Source organism: Drosophila nasuta, chromosome X, assembly GCF_023558535.2.
Source record: "Drosophila nasuta strain 15112-1781.00 chromosome X, ASM2355853v1, whole genome shotgun sequence".
NCBI classification, from domain to species: domain Eukaryota; kingdom Metazoa; phylum Arthropoda; class Insecta; order Diptera; family Drosophilidae; genus Drosophila; species Drosophila nasuta.
Window position 1 is genome coordinate 28,696,032 of NC_083459.1, and position 23,571 is coordinate 28,719,602.

A 23,571-nucleotide genomic window follows, 5' to 3' on the forward strand; every position below is an offset into this window, starting at 1 on the left:
TATATCAAAAAGAGCATTGAATACTGAATAGTGCAAAAATATACTGGCATATACCGAAAGCTACATTTGGTATATCGACATTCAAAAATTGCATTCAATAATGAAAAGTTCAAAAATACTGACATATACCGAAAGTTATATTCGGTATATCGACATTCAAAAATTGCATTGAATAATGAAAAGTGAAAAAAATACTGACATATACCGAAAGTTATATTCGGTATATCGACATTCAAAAAGAGTATTGAATACTGAATAGTGCAAAAATAATGACATATACTGAAAGTTATATTCGGCAATATTTGGTACATCAACAATCATAAAGAGCATTGAATAATGAAAAGTGAATAATGAAGTAATGACATATACCGAAAGTTATAATCGGTATATCGACATTCAAAGAGACCAATATTCAAGCAAATCAACCATTGCTAAAAAAAAACAATTACAATACTTCTTCAAGTGCCAGTAAATTCTCAGACAACTTTAAGCTGGCAATATAATAGAATATAAGCCGCTTGCACTAGCAAATAAAATAGTTGCGCTGTCTGTCATCAATTGCCATGGAAATTAAGCTGACAAATGGATGAGACTTGACACAACGAGTCGAAGATTTAAACTGTGTGTGTGTGTGTTTCTTCTTCTTCGCAAGTCGCAAGTCAAAGTAGAATTGCGCTGTGTATGTGTGTGTGATGGGTCGTTTTAGTTATTTCTTTCGATCTGAGACGGTGAACAAACAAAGTGAACGAGTAGCGCAAAGGATTACAGAAGCCATTGACCGTAACGCTAGCCAGCCAGTCAACTAGCTAGCCAGGATAATGACGATGATGATGATAGAGATAGACATAAAGACGATGATGATGAAGATGAAGAGGATGAAGGCTGATAAGGCTGCTGAGCTCAGCAGTGTGTGTTTGTTGTTTGTTACTCGTGTCATTTGCGGTTGCTGCTGTTTTGCTTCATTGGTTTTTGATTGTGTTTGGCTGCTTTATTTATTTATAGCTGCGAATTCGGAGCTGAAGTAAAATGGTGGTGGGGAAGGGGGAATGGGTAAATGGTTGAACTGGGGTGCTTTCATAAAATATTATATCTAGCTTCTCTTGCTCTTGCTCTTGCTGTGGCTCTTGCTGTGGCTGTGGCTGACGCACTTATAAGTATGGCACGACAACTTCAACTCATGTAAAGCTGCTAGCAAAGTTAAATTGCAAACAACAACAACAGCAACAACAACGAGAACAACAACCTTAGTTGTAACAGGAGCAGGAAGCAAAGGAGTCGTGTGGCAGTAACAGCAGTTCGCTGGCTTTTTGCATAACTTTTGATTAATAGAGCGAGCTGCTGAAAGAGCGCCAGAGAGTGAGCGAGAGGTAGGCAGGCAGTCAGGGAGTCAGGCAGTCAGTCAACCAGTCGGTGGTAACAGGAGTCAAGTCAAGTTGCGAGTCCTGGCATAATTGCGCCACATGCCCGACAAAACAAAGAGCCAAAAACAGAGAGAGCAAACGCAAAACCTAAAACGCAAAACCCAACCGAAAAACCAAAACCGAACAAAACCCCCAAAAAACCCGAAAGCCAACTTCAAGTCCAAAAAGTCCTCAGGTCCTTGAGCTCCTGCTCAGCTGCTTCAGCTGCTGTTCCTGCTGCTGTTGCTGCCGCCTAGGCTGAGTCGGCTTCCTGCACATGACAAGCCAACTGGCGCTGCGAGCGAGCATCAGAAAAACAGAGCACACAAAAATGAAAAACTTCTTACGCTAAATTGATTCCGTTGAAAACAAGTGCTGCACTGTGCACAGAGAGTCGGAGAGTCGACGTCGTCCTTCGTCCTTCGTCCTTCGCGGTGTTGTTGGCATTGGCGTGAAACAAATGCTCTCCAGGATAACAGACAAATGCACTTATGCAACAGCTTTGCATTATTTCATTTCACTTCATCAAAAAAACAACAAAATGAATGCCAGTTAGATAACAACGACACGACCGTCTGCTCGACGCAACCAATACTCTACGTTTAATGAGGGGAGATGGGACCACTTGAACAAAATATTCACACACAAAGGTGACTAAAAGTGGCTCAGATTTCACAGAAGTGTTAAATATAGATAAACCACAAGACTTGGTTAAACATAATGAAGGAGAAAAGTAAATTAAATGAGATACAATTCAAATGCTTAAGAGTAAATTAGGAATTGGAAAAGTTATCACTGCGAGAAGAGACTGAAAAGTGTTCGTAAAGAGTTATCCTAAAGTATTCTCCTAATGTGTTCCCTTAGAAGAGTTAATCAGACTGAAGCTTGATCTGATTTTGATTCCTTGTAAGAATAAATTAGGAATTGGAAATGTTATCACTGCGAGAAGAGACTGAAAAAAACTTGGGAAGAGTCATCCTAAAGTATTCGCCTAATGTGTTCCCTTAGAAGAGTGAATCAGACTGAAGTTTGATCTGATTTTGATTCCTTGTAAGAATAAATTAGGAATTGGAAATGTTATCACTGTTTTAAAGACTGAAAAGCACATACGACTGAAGAATTCTCCTCAGACTGAAGACAGATCTAATTTGATTCCTAATCCTTTACTATATTCTACGTATTTTCGATGTAAAATATTTTGCAACTTTCCAAATATCTCTTATTTTTATAAGAGCTATAAGAATAACGTTTACATATTTTTCAAATTGTTTTAGTGTTTGTTTTTTCCCGACAAATTCCAACAGGATTTTGGGAATATTTACTACAAGGATTAGATGACAAAGATAAATGGACAGAAATAAAAATTGGTGCTATTTTGAATTTCTTATTTAAAAAAACTTAAAATCTACCTTCCTAACAGCTGCCAATGCAAAGCAAACTACCCATTTTCCAACCACACAATAGGGTATTTTTTGTTGGCTCCCGAAGCTGCTTGTTCTACAATGGTTTGCCATATGCCAAATTCAGCGAAGGCACCAAAAAACTCAAAAAACGAGAAATGTAAAACGAGAAAAACACACAGCAGGAACAACAACAACAACAACAACAACCATATGAAATTTGACTGAGTGCTACAAGGGAATACTGAAAACCCACAAGCCCGAAAAAAGGGTCCCTTCCCCCCTCCCACAAAAAAACCCCTGTTGAACTTCCCCCCTCTTAACACAGGCAAGGCAAAAGCAACGACGGGCATGCAGCCAAACTGTTTGGCATAAATTAACTTCTCGCCCTGGTGGAATGCATTAAGAGATATGTTTTTGATATCCATCACGAATTGTAGGCAACTTTTTTATTAAGATCTTTGCTCTGCTCTCTGTATGCACATAATGCGTGTTGATAACTCGATAGATATTTGAGGCGTTATAAGTATATATTTAAACTGAACACTCAATTTGTTTCTTTATTCAAACTGTTTAGAATTAATATTATTAGACAAGCTACCCAAAGGGCAGAAGGAATCATCTCCGACCCCATAAATTCCATATATATTCTTGATGTCCGTCTGTCTGTCCGTCCATCTATATGAACTCCTAGATCTCAGAGACTATAAGAACTACAGATAAAAGTTTTTTTGCAACATCATTTGTAATGTACTTATAATAACAACAACAGTCTTTAGGAATCCTGAAAATTTAATTGGAACCAGATAAAAAATGTGTAAAGTATTTATGAAACAGTTTGGATCCGCCTCCATATTATCGTTCATGTTAAATTTTTTGAAATTCGGCCGCACAAATTGATCATATACTTTTTTTTTGACGCAATGCCAGTGACAAAGCATGATATTGTAAATAAGGCCAGATAATGCAAAATAAGGACAGTATGCTCTAGATCATACGACTCATGCCTATTACCAGGTCTGTAACCGGTTTTAGTGACATTTTCTTGGACTAAAACTGCATCTCGATCGACCTTGGGGGTATCTGGATCAAGTGAGATGCGAAAGCCATCGAATGCATCAGTAGTACACCAGCCTTTAGTTGAAGCTTCTTAAGCTCTGGAGACAAATATTTGTAAACTGCATTTTCAGTGATACAAGTACGTTCTGTCAGGAAGATCTGCCAATAGAAATAGAGGCGGCAATTTCGTTGTCCTGAATTTCACCATTAAGTACTTTGCTTTATTTTTGAAATTATGGTCAGCATGATACTGCCATAATTATCGCCAGGTTTGGTTAGATAGCCACTTTCATAAGACTCGAGTGCAGCACCTTGTTGCAACGCAACTGATAAACAGAATTGTAGAGCTACTATTTTCATTTCTGGTTCTCGTGTTGATTACTAGCATCGTGTAGTACTGATATCATTTGAAATACAACGAACAATTTCAGCAGAGGCATCAACAACAATCAATGTTATCGTCTATCGAAAAATATCGTTACACTTTGCGAATCAAAAGTTCCCATTAATATCTGTCATATGGCTAATTTGAAATAGTTGTTCGTATAATCAATACATAAATATATTAACAAACTATGCTGTTAATTAATAAATACACTTATTTGTTTCGATAAATTTGATTTGAATTTTTGAAAATTTGGTCACATTGACATGTACGAGTTGGCAGCCTTGCGCAGAACTGCATTTGAATTTATCGATTAAAAAAAAAAGAAACACATTTATATTTTATTCGCTAAAACGATCTAAGTTCATAGTTTAGCTATTTAAATAAAACTATTAAGCAATGGATAACTTTTTGCTATATTCTGCTGAACAGCAGCAAATGTGCAACGCTTTTAGAAATGCCTCTGCAACATTTTCGAATCCGCATGCCGTGGATCTTATGAATGGTGTAAACTTTGGCTACGGGCCGCAAGCTGGGCCACAATTCCAAGCATTCAATGAGGAATATGACGATGATGAGGATGAAGAGCAGATGCGCACCTTGTTCTGCCATAATTTGGACGAGCGCGTTACAGAAGAGATTCTGTATGAAGTATTTCTACAAGCTGGCCCCATTGAAAGCGCACGTATTCCTTTGGATAATACCGGACGACAACGGAATTTTGGTTTTGTTACATATCAACACAGAAGTGCAGTGCCGTATGCAGTAAAGCTGTACCAAGGATTGGAGCTGTTCCACAAGAAGGTCTCAATTAGGTCGCAATCGGTTCGCCCACGACATGGGTCCTCCGGCAGTGCCACTAAATGATCATGTCGGTCCGAGGCATTCTCGTCACAGCATCCATGATAACAAAAACAAACTTAATAGAGATGATATAAGGCGACAATCGGATGAGGGCAATCGACGTAGAATGCATCAACAACATCCCCTTAACAGCAGTGAAGGTAATCGACAATCTGATCGAGGCTATAGTCATGGCAAGAAATGATTGCTTTGAGATTTAGGAGAGTTATCAAAGAATGTATACAAATAAAATAACATTTATTTCGCTTTGACAACACAATATTTTGTATTTAACTTTTTACACACAGTTAAGCATTGTTAGAGAAATGATTGCGATTGACCGACTTTTGTCGGTTGCAAGTGATCGATCATCGACTCCAAGGCACGCGTGGCATTTGCACGTAAGAAGCAATTAGACTAAATCATCAACCTCAAGCGACTTGCACTTTAAAGTTTACTGGCTGCTTGACATGATGCCTGAGCTACTTGTGAACGTAAGTTTCGAACAGATCGCGTCAGCTAAATGCATGTAGCTATCCAAAAAATCTGAGTGATAGCGGATTAAGCGTACAATGAATGTCAGATCAGTCATGTTAATCTCTCACTTGCTGGAATCCAATTGATCGAATGTGTTGAACAGTGCATTGCTTTTTAAAACGGGCGGAAACAATTCCATCTGCGACATTTTAATGCCTGCTTCACCGGGGAAATTTGCCATTGACCTCGGAGTCTTTGACTTTTGTTGTAATGGAGTGTGCTGTACTTTCGCAGACAAATGTATGTTGGTCCAGTTGGGAGAGGCACTGCTTTGCTCCTATTCAAAATGGGTAGCAGGTATGTCACAATCGAGCACACTCGACTGTAGCTTTTAAACTAATTCATTACGATGTTTGCTCTGATAAGTCGCTGTTATAAGTATATATTTTAACTCTCTGAATTAGTTTCTTTATTCAAACATTTCACAATTGATATTATTTAATAAAAAAAGCCAGTGCTTTAGAAATACTTTAGTGTTAATTTTAAGTTACGTGTCATGTAGTGTGTGTCTTTTTTTGTAATTTTAATAATACACAATTATGAGAAGAATGCTACTTATGAATATAAATTGCTTGATTCCAGGTCTAGACTGCAATCTGTTGCCAAAGTTGCTTTTAATTGGAATTGGAATTGGAGTGGGAATGGGAATGGGAATGGGTTGCATTGGCCACAAGCCAAGCCAGCTGCCACGTAGCAGAGTCGAGATCAAATTTAAAAGCAGTGCGCTAATAAATTATCCCTAGATGGATGCCACACACACACACACACACACATACTCGCACACACAAGATGTGCTTCAGCTTGAGCAGCAGCATCACAAGTAGTTATAAAGAGAGTGGAGAGTGAAGAGGAGTGAATACATATTTGTAGCTGTAGATGCCGTAATGCATGCACACTTAAGCCCTCAAGAGTGCCCAGCCAAATGGCATGACAGAGATGGATACACCCAGATACTAACGTATGTATGTACATACATACATGGAACAGTTTCCTGTCTTACGCCGTCACACTTTTGCTTCCCTCCCATCCCCATCCCATCGGTTTACATCAGGGAACAGATTCCACTGCAAGTGCAAGAACACGAGCGAGAGAACACACCAACAACAACGAGTATGAGAACGAGAAGCTTAGCAAAATACTTTCATAATAATCTTTATGCCACGATGTTTCGGCGGCTAACAACATGAACAAAAAATAAGAAAGGAAAAAAAAAAGGATGCGCAACACTTCTTTGCCCTTTCGGCAAAAATAATGTAAACAAGTAAGGCTGCATTAAAAATAAATGTGTGTGTGTGGAACTTGCAAACACCCTACAAATAAATATACTATATCAACATTTTTATCAAATTTGAAATTTATAGAAACTATAAAAACTATATAAAACTGTAGAAACTACAATCCTTAAATATGATCACAAATTATTGGGTTTAAATATATTTAAATGGAATTGCAATAAATATTTTTGTATAGACATTTATTGCAATTCCATTTAAAATTCGAAATAAAATCTTTATGATCCTATTAGAAGATTGTAGTTTTATATTTGTAATTGCTTAACCTTTTAACTGTGAACTATAACTATAAGAAAGGTCAAAGGCAGCCAACGCTAGTAAATTTTTCGCTAGGTTATAAATTTATTTGTAATCTATGCTTAAAGCATAATAATAATGTCACGCATTTCATCTTTCTTTTCTACCTGTCTATTGCAAAAGCAGCCACAATATAAACCACCCACTTGCAGCTATATTAATATTTAGAGGGTATCACGGGAAAAACTGAGCACCGAACGAATGAAAACAAGTAAGAAATAATCGAGTATGCTCGACTGTGAGATATCCGCTACCGATTGTGAATAAAACCAAACCATGCGGTATTATTCTTAAAATATACCAAAATAATATACTTAAAAAATACTGAAAATATATATAATATAATATGCCATTTATTATACTTGGCATATTAATATAGTACAATATTGAAAATATACCATAGAGTACAAAATACTAAAAAAAATATACTAAATTATATACACCATGGAGTGCAAAATATACCAGATTGACAGTAAAAGGATTTTAGACCCATAGTATGTTAAATAGTCGGTTTTTCCCATACAAAAATATTTCTTATATGAGTTCTATAATTTTCATCCGATCGTCAAATTTTCAGGAATCATAAAGTCTATACTTATTATTATGTACCAAAAATCGAGACTCACTTTTTTTATTTTTCATAGTCTCTGAGATTTCGATGTTCATACGAACGGACAGACAGACAGACGGATATGGCTATATCGGCTCGGCTGTTGACGCTGATCAAGAATATATATATTTATACTTTATAGGATCGGCTTGTTACATACATTTCCTGCCGCCACAAAGCTATAATACCCTTCTACACTTTGGGTAGCGAGTATAAAAAGAAACAGCTAAACGAGCATAAACTCAAGGGTTCAAGCAGCTGGGACGTCTGTCGTGGGCGAATCGAAATTCTAGGGAAAGGGGCAGACGGTTATAAGAGGAGGGAGGCGCACAGGTTGGCGTAGTTGAGTACACTGTGATTTGTTGCTGCTGATGTTGTTGTTGTTGTTGCTACTGCTGCTTAAGTTGTTGCCTCTTCCCCCGTTTATTTTTCTTCCTCGTCTTTTCTTTTTATTAAGTCAATGTCGGCTTCCAGTTTTTTGTGCCCTTTTTGCACTCTTCTGCGAAAATCCCGCGGCAAAAAGATGCCCGAAAAAAAAACAGCTTGAAAGCCGGTGAGCAATGATAGAGCATTAGGGATTAGAGATGAAAGATATTAGTTGGCAGCACAACAAACAAGCCTAAACTTATGTGGAGACTGCGCTTCGTTCGATTGCCAAATAAAAGGAGAAAAATATGCAAAAATTCTCTGAAATTTATAGATGAAGATTAAACGAGAACGAGAACGAGAATTCACAAATATTTGTTACAAGTTTTTAGTCCAAACAATGGCCACACAATATTTGCTTCAACAATTGCAATTTATGGCAAACGAAATATATTTGAATGCATTTCCCAATTTCAATTTCGTCGGTATTGCGCAAACACTGAAAATGTGAAATCGAATTTTCGAAATATCAACAAAATAAAGGATTTAAACTTCCCGATATTATTATAATGAAGAAACCCTAAAGTAACTTGTTTATTACAAAAAAGAATTAAATTAAAGCATTTCTATCACTCATTCTTTAATCTTTATATTCCTAATTTAAAGATATAATTAGAATAAAAATACATTTGTTTGACAAATCTTTGCTTTTCGATTATTAAAGTAATTAAAGAAACTTGTTTAGTACAATATTTGTAATAAGAACTAAACAGAACCTCTTTCTCTCTCTCTCTGTCAGAAATACATATAAATAAATTAAATATCCTTTCCGCTCAATTCATTTTGCCTCAACTAAAACTCTTTAAAAATCAAATTTAAATAATTATCTTAGCAAATTCTCTTTTGCATCTGTTGAGTTCATCTCTCTCATACCTCAAGAGTTTTTGTTCATTGTTCAATAGCCATCATACCATTTTCATTTCGCATATCTTGAGAAATTTTCATATCTATCTGCGATATGCTTCGGCTTCGGCTTCGGTCAGTCAGTGTATGAGATGGGTCAGGATGTTGTTGTTTTTGTTTTTGTTTTTGCATTTTGTTGTTGCTTTTGTTTTTCTGCGTTGTGTTGGCTTTGGTCGGAAAAACTCTTTTAGCTCCTCGCAGGCATTTACCTTGCGCCACCCTTTCTGCCCCCCTTGCTACTTTTTTAGTACATTTTTTGGGAATGGGCGGAGAATGCTAAAAGCAATGTTGGATTATTGGTATATACATATGTATATATACGTGTGTCTGTCTGGTTGTAGATATGTATGAAAAGATAATACAAATCTCTAGCTGACTAGGGAGTGCGTATAGCTGTGGGCGTGGCGCACACACACACACACACACACACAGAGACGGACAGCGGCGCCCAAAAGTTTATTGCTCCCCCTTTGTCCAACATTTACAGCTTACCTCTCGCTCCCATCTCTGTCTGGGACTTCCCTCTCCCTCACCCTCTATCTCCCTTTCTCTCTCTCTCTCTGTCTCTCTTGCTCGCTAGCCAGGTGAGCTTTATATGCAATAATTTTTCTCACAATACCCTGTAATCATTGGGCTTCGAAATCAAGTTGTTATGTGCGGACAAATGTACAAAATTATAGCGATGAAAATTTCATTTTCTTGAAAAAAACTGAAAATCGGTTAAACTTTTCAAAATCGACAAACATTGTTATATTAAATAACATTAATAATGTCAATATCAACAAAAAAAAAAATTGTATATTACTTAAACAAAAAAACGGTCAAGTTTTTTTAAACAGAAAATCGACAAAAAAAATTTATTTGAAAATTTCAATTACAAAAATTTGTAAAAATTGAATAACATTTTAATATTGAAAAAGCTGAAAATCGGGCAAAATTTGCACAATAAAAGAATTGAAAAATGATCGAATTTTTCGAAGTAAAGAAGTAAAAATCAACAAAAATGTAAAATAAGTCAACTTGTTTAATATAAAAAGTATTAAAAATCAACAACAATTTAAATATTCCAAAAATTAAAAGAGGGCAATTTCTTAAAAAAGGTTGTAAAAATCGGTGTAAAGATTTCTCTCAGTTAGAAATTGTTATAGTGCAAATTACTAAATGAAACAATTTTGTGAGTTCTGCACAACTGAAAAGAAAATTCTAGACAGTATAAATATATGGCTAAAAAATGTATATTTCTGACTGTATGAATTTATATTAGACCGATAAAAGTGCGCTACGCTAATAAAACATTTTAATACAGGGTGTTTTCCAGCTGTGCTTGCTTCTTAATGCGCATTTTTGTAAACAAACATGGTCAGCAATAGAAAAGTTCGACCAAGCTAAATCAAAGATATTCGGCGAGCGATAAGCATAGCTAATAAATTTATCCAGGGTATCTGACGACCACCCCAGCAGCTGTCACAATTTTTTATTTTTTTTTTTCGTTTCGTTTTTTTGGAAAAGTTTTCTGTGAGGACTGAGCTGGATTTAATAAATTCTAATGTTTGCTTACCGTGGCCGAAAGGCTTTCAACCTGAAACCGCACACACATGATAGATAACGAGAGGGTGAGTGAGAGAGGGAGGGGGGAGGAATGGAGCTGAAGGAGCAGAGCTGTTCGGCTTGGTTTGGTGTATGTATCAGCCTGCAGCTGCTGCAGCAGCAAAAGCAGAAGCAAAAGCAGAAGCAGCATTCAGTTGCGTTAGCTACAGCTGCAGTAGATTTACTTTTATTGCAAATTGCAACGCCGCCAGGCAGGACGAACAAGGATGCATATTCTGGTCCTTGCATTCGCACAGCAGCTGCCACATGATGTAGACATTCAAATGAATGAAAAGAGACAGAGAGACAGAGACAGAGAGAGAGTGAGGAGAGAACTCTGGCACTCTTCGACCTCCCTTGACCACTTTGGCTTGGCTTCCTTCAACAAAAACAACAAAAACTTCCCGCGGGGCAGATGCTGTGAGGCATGCAACTTGCCCGAGTGCTGCACAAATATTTAGCACACTTTTTTTTGGCACCCACGCCAAAGAGTATTCTAATTCTGTGTGCCGAAATGTGTAAGCTAAATTTTATAAATACCCAGTTTCGTCTGTCTGTCTGTCCATCTGCTTCAATAATGATCATTCGCTTAGATCACAATTCTACAATCTGTTCATCTATTTATTTAGTATAAAATAAAATAATCATATGTGTATAATTTTAATCTAAATTTTATTAAATTTGCCGCAGATAGATTTTCATACTATTGCTAAGCCCTAAAGATGCTCCCATCATAAAATAGAGATGATTCCCAATTCCGTCTGTCTGTCTGTCCATCTGTTTCAATGCTAATCACTCGCTCAGATCAAAAGGTAGAGCTTACTAAGTTTTTTATAACATGTCCATCTATTCAAATTCATTTTGAAACTAACTTTAATCACATTTGTTGCAGATACATTTTCTTAGTATAGGTCCGCAATATTCATAATGTAGCGATTTTTGATTCCGTCTGTCTGTCCATCGGCTTCAATGCTGATCACTTGATCTTTTCAATATCTAGAGCTTACAAAGTATATATTCTATGATCTGTCCATCAATTTCTTTTCTACGCCGTAATCATATTCAATTTGAAACTAGCTTTAATTAAATTTGTCGCAGATACATTTTCTTACTATAGGTAAGCCATAATTTTTGTCTGTCTGTCTGTCCATCGACTTCAATGCTGATCATCCGCTCAGATCAAGAGGTAGAGCTTACAAAGTATATATTTTATGATCTGTTCCTCTAATCATATTCATTTTTCACTTAACATTAATGCAATTTTTCACAGATACATTTGCTTACTATAGGTAACATAATTTTGTTATCTGTCTGTTTCCTCTCATTAAAATTGAGCCTCAATTTAAGACTTCAATTAAGTGCAAATTTCGACTTCGGCTAAGACTGCAAAATAATAATATTATGAATTTGAAAGCTTACATTTAAAAAATACTGCTAAACTGTACTAAAGGGTATTTCAACTTTGGTACAAACTTTACTTCACTACTCAGCTTTACGACAGAGGCAAAAAGTGCAATGTGCGACGTCGAGACGCCGTCTGTTTAATTAGTAAAACGATTTATCCAAGGGGCAAGAGTCAAATGGGCCAAGCACCACAATTCCAAATGGTGCACAGCTTGCAATTTTGATTGTAAAGATGTATGTGTGTGTGTGTGAGAGTCTCACATTGTGAAGAGTATGTTTTAGAGGTTGGATTTGGTTTTAAGACTATATAATGTTTTTGTGGGGTCAACGTAACCAGGTCCATGGCTTCACCCAACTGCGTTGTTTGCGTCGCACGATTTCCTGAACGCCAGCTGGCTTCAGATTTGTCATCGTCGCAGGCGGCGATGGCACTGATTGTGGCGGCATCACTGGCAACTCTTCGGAAGCGCGACGACGGCGCTCATCGTCCTCGGCCATGCGATCGACATAGGCCTGAGTGGCGAGGCCAACACACTGTCGATACTCGTCCATCACGTTGAAGCACATGCACGATTGCTCTTTATTGTGGCGCAGGCAACGGATCAACTCGTCGGCCACATTGACGCAGGGTATAAAAGTCTCGTCCCTGAAATGTCGCCGTGTCTGATCCGCCATGCGATCAAACTCCTGCACAATATCCTCCGGTGACCTGAGCTCATCGAAATACAATCTATTCTCGGACTTTCTCTCTTTCAAGACTTAACTCACATGCGTTGTATGTCCTCGATGGCGCTGAGCACGCTGCCAGGCTTCAATTTGGCCTGCATTTGCTGTTTAGGTTGCACTTCAGACTTCATTCTTTTGATAGCAAAAGTCTTCTTATATTTTTTTTTTCAATTTCAATTTGTTGTGCCCTTGGCTACTTAATATTTTAATTGGCCAGAAATCTAATTAAAAATTTGAGTTCGCATTGGTGAATGTTGATTTTCGAAGATTATGCCCAACCAAAAACTGACAAGCAAACGTCTATGACTTAAAACTGAACTCAGAGCAACCAAGATTAGTGAAAATACAGTCTTGACTTGACTTGAAATAAATAACGATTAAGTCAACAATCGATTGCTTTAACTTGTGAATAATCATAGAAAAAAAACCACTAAACGCAAATAAAACTAAAGAGTTTACAAACAACTTACAAGTTATATTTTTATAATTTGAAACTGGTAATCCAAAATGATGCAACTGTAAAATGAAGAAAAGAACATGCATAATCAAAATTAAGAGCACTAAATAAATAACAATTTAATACTCAACTGTATTTAAAATTAATCTTAATAAAATATGTAAGAAAAGCACAGTCACAATACACCAAATTAATATAACATGAAAATATATGTATATACATATATATATATTTATATATTTGGTATATTAATATAGCACTACATTCAAATATACCGAGTTAATATACCGCAAAATACTAAAAATACATCATAATATCTATTTGATATATTTATGTAGTGATACATCCAAAATATATCGAATTATTATACCAAAAATACTAAAAATAAACCTAAATATATGTTTGGTATATTTTTTGGTACTATACTCAAAATATACCAAATGAATATACCGCAAAAATACTAAATAATAATATTACGTTACAAATATACCAAATTAATATGCAGTAAAAATTCGAAAATAATAAAAATTATGCTGAGTTTTAAGAAATAAATATGATATTAAAGTATTGCGAATAATATAAACACTTAAGACATACAAAATATTGTTGACAAAGTTAAGAGATTGGTAACTAAGATTTACCATTTTGTTTGTAAACACAAAAAGCAGAATAGTTTAAAATATTAAAAACTTTACAGAATAGTTGTGCGAAAACATTACGACGAATTGCAAAGAGCCTTCAAACTCAGAGTAATGAATACGAAAAGCGACTGCTGAGCGAAGTTTTCTAATGATCTAGAGAGCTAGAGAGAGCCACGACGTTTTTACTTAAGACTTTTACTTTATGTGTACATGTTTTATGCGACAATGTTGTTGTTTGTTCCGTCGAATGAGCAAAGTTTTGCGGTTCTTCGGGAGACAATAATAAAAGTATGCATTAGCTGCATATGATGTTACATTCAAAGTTATTAGAGCCAAGCTGTTGTCCTCAAAGTCGTGTCGTGTCGTGTCTCTCTTCCTCTCTAAGATTCGTGATGTTGATGTTGAAGCTATCCAAAGTTTTGAATTTAAAATTTTTTTTGGTTTAATTGCGCGTTTAGATGCAAAGTTTTCGCGCGCAAATGAAGCACAAAAGTTGAGCCACAATTTCTAGAAGCAGCAGCGGCTATGAGTGAAGAACTCAACTGTCAATTGCAGGCTGCACTTCATCAAAAAAAAAAAAAAACATACTTGGCCAACAGGAAGACGCTTCCATGCTCCAGGTGCTTGGCCCCCAAACAACTTTTCGATTGCCAGGCAACAACAAAAAAAATCCTCAAATAAAAAAAAAAAAAACACAAGCAAAGAAAAAAAAAACATGAAGAAAGAAAGAAAAAAAGAAGTTTTTGTTCGTTCGTTGTTGTTGGAATTTCGTTATTGGAATTTTCATTGGCCACAAAAATACTTTTTCGATTAAACTTTAACGGCGCGTGAAATGCTCCGGAAAATGCGGCAAACAATGGTTCGACTTGGACAGCCCCGCCCACACAACTCCCTAATCTCTGCCCTCCCCTCCAGGTCCCCGCTGGCTACATTCTTTCCACTTGCGCCCATCTGCAATTGGCAAATCGGAAAATGATTAATTACAAAATTGGGCAGGAAATCCCGAACTTGACCTGCGTCCTTTGCCAAAATGCCAAATGCCAATTAGCGCACAAATATTTCTCTCTGCCTTTCTCTCTCACTCTCTCCCACTCTTTCTCTTACACTCATCCGGCTAATGGATATAAATTTGTATCGTTATACGAAACATCAAAGCGGCATGCCCCAAATTCTGACGCAACCTCTTTTGCCAGCAATCGCAATCGTTATCGCTAACGTCCCTTACCATATCTGTCCGTAAAAAAAAAAATACCAGACGCTAAACAAACGAGAGGGAAAGCAAGAGAGAAAGCAAAGAGCACACTCGACTGAGAGATACTCGCTACCCATGGTCAATAAAAGCAAAACAGAGCGGTATTATTCTAAAAGTATACCAAATTAATGTACTACAAAAATACTAAAAAAAAAAGATATATATGGTACAACAGTGCGGTGTTAATTTTAAAATTTAAGAAAATAATATACCGCAAAAAATACTGAAATATACCAAAGGCTATATTTGGTATATTGATATAGTACTGTATTCAAAATATACCATAGAGAGCAAAATATACCAGATTTGTAGCAAAAACAGCGAAGATGCGGTATTATTCTTAAAGTATACCAAATTAATATACTACAAAAATACTAAGCAAAAAAACATACCAAGGGCTATATTTGGAATATTGATATATGGTTAAACGGTGTTAATTTTAAAATATAAGAAAATAATATACCGCAAAAAATACTGAAATATACCAAAGGCTATATTTGGTATATTGATATAGTACTGTATTCAACATATACCATAGAGAGCAAAATATACCAGATTTGTAGCAAAAACAACTAAGATGCTATATTTGGTATATTGACATAGAGCTACATTTAAAATATACCATAGAGTACAAAATATACCGTATTGTCACCTCAAGCAAGCCCGCTCACAATGTGGCAGCTGCATGTGGGATCAGTGCGACCTAACGAAATAACAATATAAAACAAAAACGAAAACAATATTATAAGAAAGAAAACTGTGCTCTCAAACATAACCTGCAACATGCAGATAAATTTGAAGGAAGGGTTGTCAAAGCTAATTGTTAAAGAGAAATTTAGAAAAATGATGAGTAAATTAAAAGATTATTTGTTAGCATGTAACATGACTCTTAAGATCATCTACTACAGCAATTGTTAAAGAGAAATTTCAAAGATGATGTGTAAATTAAAAGATTAACTTCTAGCATCTATGTTAGATGCTCTCTTAAACTCAACTACAGTAAAAAAAATTGTAAATATTGTCAATATTAAAAGATTAACTTCTAGCATCTAACATCATTTTTAAAATGAACTAAAGTGATCAAATTTTTGATATAGCCAACTTGTAACATGCACTATAACTTGCAGATAAATTTGAAGTAGCAAATTGTGATACATTAACATGCAAATTAAAAGGTTAATAAATGTTTATAAGTATTGTGTATTATGTTGTTATGAGTTGTTACATTCAAGTGATTCAAGTTATCGAATTTTGTGAGAAATTAATGAAGAAATGAAATTATTTGAAGTTTAGTTATTTCTTGCAAAGCTCATTGCGACAGGTGCGGACATAAGGATCCAGTTGTAAGCGATGCCACCAATGCAATTTGGGAGCTCGACGCAACGCATGCTTGTAGTTCATCATCTGGTTGAAAGTGATGAAATTTCGCCTCAGACAATGGGCATCATGATGATAATTGCAGAGATTATCAAAGATCCAAATGCGACGATTGCACAAGCGTGTGTTCTGTCTCAACGGCGGGGCATTCTGCAAGAACATCTCGAACTCGGGACGATTGAAGAGCACAGCCAATGTGCGAAACGATGGATGTTCACGCAACTCGACGATCGCCTCGCTGGGAATGCAATCGAAGCGCACACAACTCAGCATATTGATGGTGTGGATGGAACGTGAATCGTAGTCATGAAACAGCCAAATGATGATTGCGATTAACACCTCCATTTCTGAGTTGACACAAATCATCGGCGAGTTGAGGACACCCATCAGCACTTGCGGCAAGAGTGTGAGGTATTCCTTGGTACTGATCATGGTCAGAAAATAGCGATTAATACGCAACATCTTGGGAAAGTCCAAAGGCATTGACGACACTCTCATCAGCAGGTGTAGGTCGCAAAACATATAGAAACCAATCTCCTCGCGTGCCAAACGTGGATTGCAAAAGAGCTCCTCGAATTGACGCACCAGCGAACTGATCCTCAGATGTTTGGCCGAACGATACGTGGTCATCAGGAGTTCGGGGGGAAAGACATAACTCGGCTGGTCCATCCAACGATAGAGCAATGTGAATGCCTCGACACTCACAAAGCATTCGGGCAGCGAAAAAACCATTCCGGGCACGCCGTTCCTAAAGTAATTTGTGGTCCGTTGCAAGATTTCCAGTTTGCACTTGATTTCCCTGATGCCAATCATGATGGACACAATGTTGTCAGCACGATCCTGAGCACAACGCGACTCATCGCAAATATACGGACCATAAGGCTGCGCAAAAGTTTTTAAGCAATCGTATTAAGAATTGATGAAATGTGAAGTGCAACGCATGCTCAAACCTGGAATATCAAATGTATATGTACATCGGGATCGGGATCGGGATCAGCAGCTGCCATGGCCAATTGTTTGTACACAATTTTGCAGGTGAGCAAATCTTGCCACTTTCAATTGATACAACTTTAAAAAGAGAGAAGAGAAGATGCAAGCTCTGTGACAGGGCTGCAGCATAAACATATTGTCGCAGGGTTGCATTCAAACGGCAAACCTCAAAAGTGCTGCCCATAATATTAGTAGCAAACTAAAACTAAACTACTTTGGCGATGGCGTTTACCTTTTTTCACAAGACAACCAAGTAATATCTCCTATTGGGAATAACTTAATACAAAAAAAAAAGAAAAATATATAAAACTAAAGCAATTGCAACGCCAAAAGAGAAAATGAGATGCAAGCTCTGTGACAGGGCTGCAGCATAAGCATATTGTCGCAGGGTTGCATTCAACGGCAAACGTCAAAAGTGCTGCCCATAATTTTTGGAAAATGGATCACAAATTTAGTAGCAAACTAAAACTAAACTACTTCAGCGATGGCGTTTACCTTTTTTCTACTATTGTGAATAACGTAATACCAAAATAAAAAAGAAATATATAAAACGCCAAAAGAGAAAATGAGATGCAAGCTCTGTGACAGGGCTGCAGCATAAGCATATTGTCGCAGGGTTGCATTCAACGGCAAATGGGAAAAGTGCTGCCCATAATATTGGAAAATTAATCACTAAATAAATAGCAAACTATACAAAAATATGCAATAAAGCAATATCGCATGATGCAGCTCTAATTAAAAACCCTGTACAAATGTTTGACATAAATGCAGCTCTGAGAAACGTTTTTCCAGGGCTGCATTACAAGTTTGTCAAGCATATAGCAAGCAGCATTTTAGTTGAGATAATCTCGTGTATATAAATTGAAAGTTAAATTACCATTTGCGATATTGTTTATCGATTCATCGATATCAGACGCCTGCAGCTCCTTCGATTAAAAGTTAAATACAAAGATTATAATCACAAGCACAAAAATCAAGCGTTAAAAGTTTTCGTCGTTAATCCCCCAGACAGTTTAGCTTCAGCTATGGATGCAGCTGCAACCTGCTGCAGTAGAGCATCTGGCAAAGTCACAACAGGAGTCAGGGGAAGACGGACGGACGGACACGTTCAACATTTCGCACGCGAAACCACACAAAAATGCTGTAACTCCCAGAATGCCAGCAGCATCATCGTCTGCGATCTGAGTCGCCACAACTCTTCGCTCCCCGCCCCGCTTTGGAGACATGCTATACTCTGGCGAATTTTTCGCACATTCTTTTACTCGCTTTTATTTGATTTCATCTTTTCCTTTTTTTTCGTTTTGCCCTGTTGCAAGCATATAAATTTTCGTTCAAGTTGAAAAGTTTCACATACTCCTGTCACGTATTGCACACGACGTGGAGGCGGTTAAAGCGCCGACTAGCACTCAGGGAGGCGGAGGGGGGAGTTGGGAGTGTACGAAGTACATGCGGTTGGTTGGTTGCTTGGTTGAAGCAGTTGTGGGTTACAATATGGCGTGCAAGTTGCTAATTTATGGCTGACATTAGAATGCAATCATATTCACTTAAAAAACTGCATAACTTTTAGCTTTACCACTGCTCCGCACCACTCCTCCACGCCTCTTCTCTGTCGTCTACTTTGTTTACATTGTGCAGTGATTGGCATTGCTTTATTTTATAGATGTAAATTTGTACAATAAATACACACACACAGTGGACAACAGCTTATACTATTTACAGAGAAAGAAAAAACATCCTAGACCTGAGAATTAAATCTTGAATCAAGATTATATGTTGTCAAAATTAAACCAAGAAGATTTATTCATAAATCAAGATCAAAATTCTATAATAATTGAAGATTATATGTTGTCAAAATTAAACCAAGAAGATTTATTCTTAATAATAATTCAAGATTGCCCAATCTCGAAATTCAAAAACTTAAATCTTAAAATTTAACGAAGAAGAAAAAATCTGAAATCAATATCTTAATCTTGACATTCCAGATTTAAATCTTGTTTCAAGAGTGCAAAAATCATTAAATTGAACCAAGAACGTGAAATTTGTAATCAAGATTTGCAATCTACTCTTCAATCTACATTTTGAAAGCACATGTTTGCTTACGTCTCTTCTTTATGTAACTGCAATGCAAACACACAACAAAAAAGATATCGCAGCTTCAAATTATACATTTCAATTTAGTTAATATATTTTACAAGCATTCCGTAGACATTCTTAAAGTTTTGCGAACATGAAAAATGTCAGCAAATTGAAGAAAAAAAAAAAACAAAATTTGTTGCCACAAATTCTCAGTATTCAATATTACAAAATATAACTAATTCTGGGTAGAATGGTATTATAACCTTGTGCCTTCAGGAAATATATGTAACAGACAGAAGAAGGCATCTTCGATCTGTCTGTCCGTATGAAACACAGAATCCCAGAGACTATAAGAGCTTTCAAAATGACGAAAATCGAGTAACAAACATCATTTTGAAGCTAAATGCAATAATAACTATAGTTCATAATTGAATTTTCAGATGCAGTTAAGTAGACAATATATATCTAAAAGTGTACTACAAATTTTAAATTAAAATATTAGTTCAAAATTAAATTTGTTGTTATAAATATTACGCAGATTTGCCAGCGTTAATATTTGATATAAGTAAATTTTTGTTTCGTTTGAGAAGTTGAGCTAACTCAAATTGAATTTAATAGCTTTTCTCTGGCTTTATTTTTCGATCCAAAATATATTCGTTTTGTTAAACACAATTGTACGCAAGCGCAAATGACTTTTCCGTTGGTCGCAGATACTTGTAAGTTTAAACAAGTCTGTGTTCGCCTGTTTGCTTTATGCAAATAAAGTATGAAGATGTGTGTGTGGGTGGTTGGGTGAAAACACACACACATGTGTAAGCCTGTGTGGCAGCAACTGACCCGTGACATGTGTCGCCAGTATGAACATAAGCCGCAAAAGGATTTTCGACAGAGGCGTCGCCTCCTGCCGACAAAATGTGAAAACCAAACCAAAGAATTATTGCCCTGTCCCTGACCCGTATGCCCAACAGACTGTGTGCATTGTCTATGTGTTGGTGTGTGTGTGTGTCAGTGTGTGTGTGCTGGTGTGTGTGTGTGTGTGTGTTAGTTGGAGCACTCATTTTCGGTTCTCTCGTTTCTCGTTGCTGGTTCTGGTTCTGGCCGTGCTCATCGTCGCATAATCCTCAACCAACGTGACCCCAGCTGACAGTTTTACAATTTGCACAGTCCCCCCCACCCCCTCATTGCCTGCCCCCTCACATGCTATGCTATGCACGCCCCTGCTCTCTCAGAGGTGTTTGGTTAAGCACATAATTAATACGAAATTTGATTGCCTCTGCCGCGTTGGGACTCCATGTGTGTGTGTGTGTGTGAGAGAGTGTGTTGGTCTACATGTGTGAGAGTGTGTGTAGGTGAGAGTGTGTATATGTGTGTGTGTGTGCTCTGCTGTCCTCCTTCACAGCATGACAACCTGCAGAGACGCGTGTGCGTTGCCTTCTCTCTCACTCTTTCTCTCTCTCTCTATCTCTCTTTCACTCGTTCACTCTTTTGTCGTCTCTCTTTCCGATGGCCATGTTATTTTGGCAAAAGTGAAAGTCAAATTAAAGCAAACTTCAATGCCGTTGTGGCTTCAGCTTCGGCTTCGACTGCTGCGGTTTGCCGCTTAAACGCTTGCGGTTTAATTAATCGACTCATAGTCAATGCTGACGCACTCCGCTGCCTTCCGTTTTGTCTCTCTCTCTCTCTCTCTCTCTACTTCCTCCATCCTTTATTTTTATATTTTATTTGTTGGTGACTCGTTTCCTTTCTTGTTTTTTCCCATCGCACTTTTTAATATCTGTGGCGCCATCTAGCCGTGGGTGGAGGGAAGCAAGCAGCTCTCTCTTCCTCATCCTGTTTTTGCGGTCAGATAAAAAACTTGCAACTTTTGTTGTTCGTTGTCGTCGTCTCCCGAAAATAAATCAAGCACCAAACTACTTTTGCTTCAAATGATTAATTAACTGCATTTTGTGCTCGACCACGTTCTGCATTGAGGCGAGGCCAAAGACGCAAAGACGAAGACGATCATTTTACTGGCTCCAGGGCAGTTTTGCTTTAGTTTTTTCGCTTTTTTGGGCGTGGGCGTGGGCGCCACTTCAACGTCTCCGTTAAGATATTATTAATGTGCTTGTTAGCATCGTCTCGACTCGTTCTGAGTCTGTGAGACTTTCGAGGGCTGTACCCGAAACTGACAGTGGCTCGCTTCATTTCTCCATCCGACTTCCAACTTGAGACGAGAGAATAAACCATGAATTATGTGCGCCCTTTTTTGCCAACTTTCTCCACCCACTGACGCCTTTGGCATTAACGGCCAAAGCGTTGAGGCGTCGCTGTTTTTGCACGGCAATTGAAAACTGATAGATTGAGAATGCTTTTAGCGTTGCCAGATTGTGTGCACACAAAAAGCATTTAATAACTGGTTACGAGGCTTAAGCTTAAATACACAATTGAGAATTGATATATTAAAGAAGGTACCAAGCAATCAAAAGGATGCTTAATAAAACAACAATGATTTTGATTTCCAAAAATTAAGCAACAAATGGCAACACTCCCTTTTTGGCGTTGCCAAGCTAGCTAAATACTAAAAAAAAGGTCCTAAACTATAAAAATGATTCTTTATAAAAGCTAAAATGATATACCTTTCTAAAAGTAAAGCATCGAATGGCAGCTTAAACTTTTGACGTTGCCAGACAGCATGCAGATTTTTTACCATGTTCTAAGCAAGCAAAATACCATTGAGAATTTATGTTTCAACAATTAAAATGATTCCTAATAAAACAAAAATGATTTCGATATCCCTACAGTTAAGCATCAAATGGCAGCACAAACTTTGCCGTTGCCAGACAGCATTTTTTACTATGCTTCATATGCCTCAAAATACATTTAAGAATTGATGTATTAAAAAAGGTACTAAACAATCAAAATGATTCTTATTAAAACAAAAATGATTTTCATTTCCAAATATTAACCATCAAATGGCAACACAAACGCTTAGCGTTGCCAGACAGCTGGCGGATTTGTATCAAATTCAAGCAAGCAAAATCAAATTTAGAATTTATGTAGAAAGCAATCAAAATGATTTTTAATATAACAAAAATGATTTTTATTTCCAAATGTTAAGCATCAAATGGCAACACAAACTTTGGCCTTGCCAGACAACAGTCGCATTTTTACCATGTTCCAAGCAAGCGAAATGCAATTGCGAATTTATGAAGACGAATCAATAAAGTTAATAAACAATCAAAATGATTCTAAATTAAACAAAAGTGATTTTTATTTCCAAATGTTAAGCATCAAATGGCAGCACAAACGTTAAGCGTTGCCAGACAGCTGGCGGATTTGTATCACATTCAAGCAAGCAAAATAAAATTTAGAATTTATGTAGAAATTAATCAAAATTATTCTGAATAAAACAAAAATGATTTTTATTTCCAAATGTTAAGCATTAAATGACAGCACAAACGTTAAGCGTTGCCAGATATAAGGCGGATTTTTATTAAAATAATGATCAATAATCAGACAACCAATTGAATTAAGATTCGAATTTCAAATAATATTCTATTCTTCAGGCTAAAGTTAGACATCAACTGCCAACTTTGTGCTGTCGCTCCATAATATCTATTTAAGCTCTTAAGCCATTTATTGAGGTTACTCAAATGTCAATAAAGGGCCACAACAATGACTCTGATAATTGCCCAACATACACTACAATTACATATGTATTTGTATGTGCATATGGAATGTCATTCGACTGAATACCTAAAAGCAATCTGATACGATAATTATAAGTAGGATTAAATGTCACAATATTGTTCGAGTCTTAAAATACATACATATGTCTAATATATGAGAGAGAAAGCCATGTCGATAAACTAAATTTGTAATTTGCTTTAAATTGATTGATCGCTTGATGATTTTCCAATCATTAAATCA

General features: G+C 36.8%; 3 protein-coding genes across 3 annotated transcripts; 1 reads left to right on the top strand and 2 right to left on the bottom strand.

Moving 5' to 3' along the window:
• Window positions 1-4,547: 4,547 nt before the first annotated feature.
• On the top strand, window positions 4,548-5,349 carry LOC132795867 (RNA-binding protein 7-like). The gene has a single exon (XM_060806795.1). The coding sequence runs from the start codon at window positions 4,644-4,646 to the stop codon at window positions 5,109-5,111; it is 468 nt and encodes a 155-aa protein (XP_060662778.1). The 5' UTR covers window positions 4,548-4,643; the 3' UTR covers window positions 5,112-5,349.
• Window positions 5,350-12,250: 6,901 nt separating this feature from the next.
• Window positions 12,251-13,169, bottom strand: LOC132795965 (uncharacterized). Its single transcript, XM_060806947.1, has 2 exons — window positions 12,912-13,169; window positions 12,251-12,852 (listed from the first exon to the last, which is right to left on the bottom strand). The coding sequence occupies exons 1-2, from the start codon at window positions 12,998-13,000 to the stop codon at window positions 12,468-12,470; spliced, it is 474 nt and encodes a 157-aa protein (XP_060662930.1). The 5' UTR covers window positions 13,001-13,169; the 3' UTR covers window positions 12,251-12,467.
• A 3,243-nt stretch (window positions 13,170-16,412) lies between these two features.
• LOC132796229 (uncharacterized) lies at window positions 16,413-17,694 on the bottom strand. Its single transcript, XM_060807312.1, has 2 exons — window positions 17,547-17,694; window positions 16,413-17,478 (listed from the first exon to the last, which is right to left on the bottom strand). Exons 1-2 carry the CDS (start codon window positions 17,601-17,603, stop codon window positions 16,513-16,515), a joined length of 1,023 nt encoding a protein of 340 aa, XP_060663295.1. The 5' UTR covers window positions 17,604-17,694; the 3' UTR covers window positions 16,413-16,512.
• Between the last annotated feature and the right edge of the window lie 5,877 nt (window positions 17,695-23,571).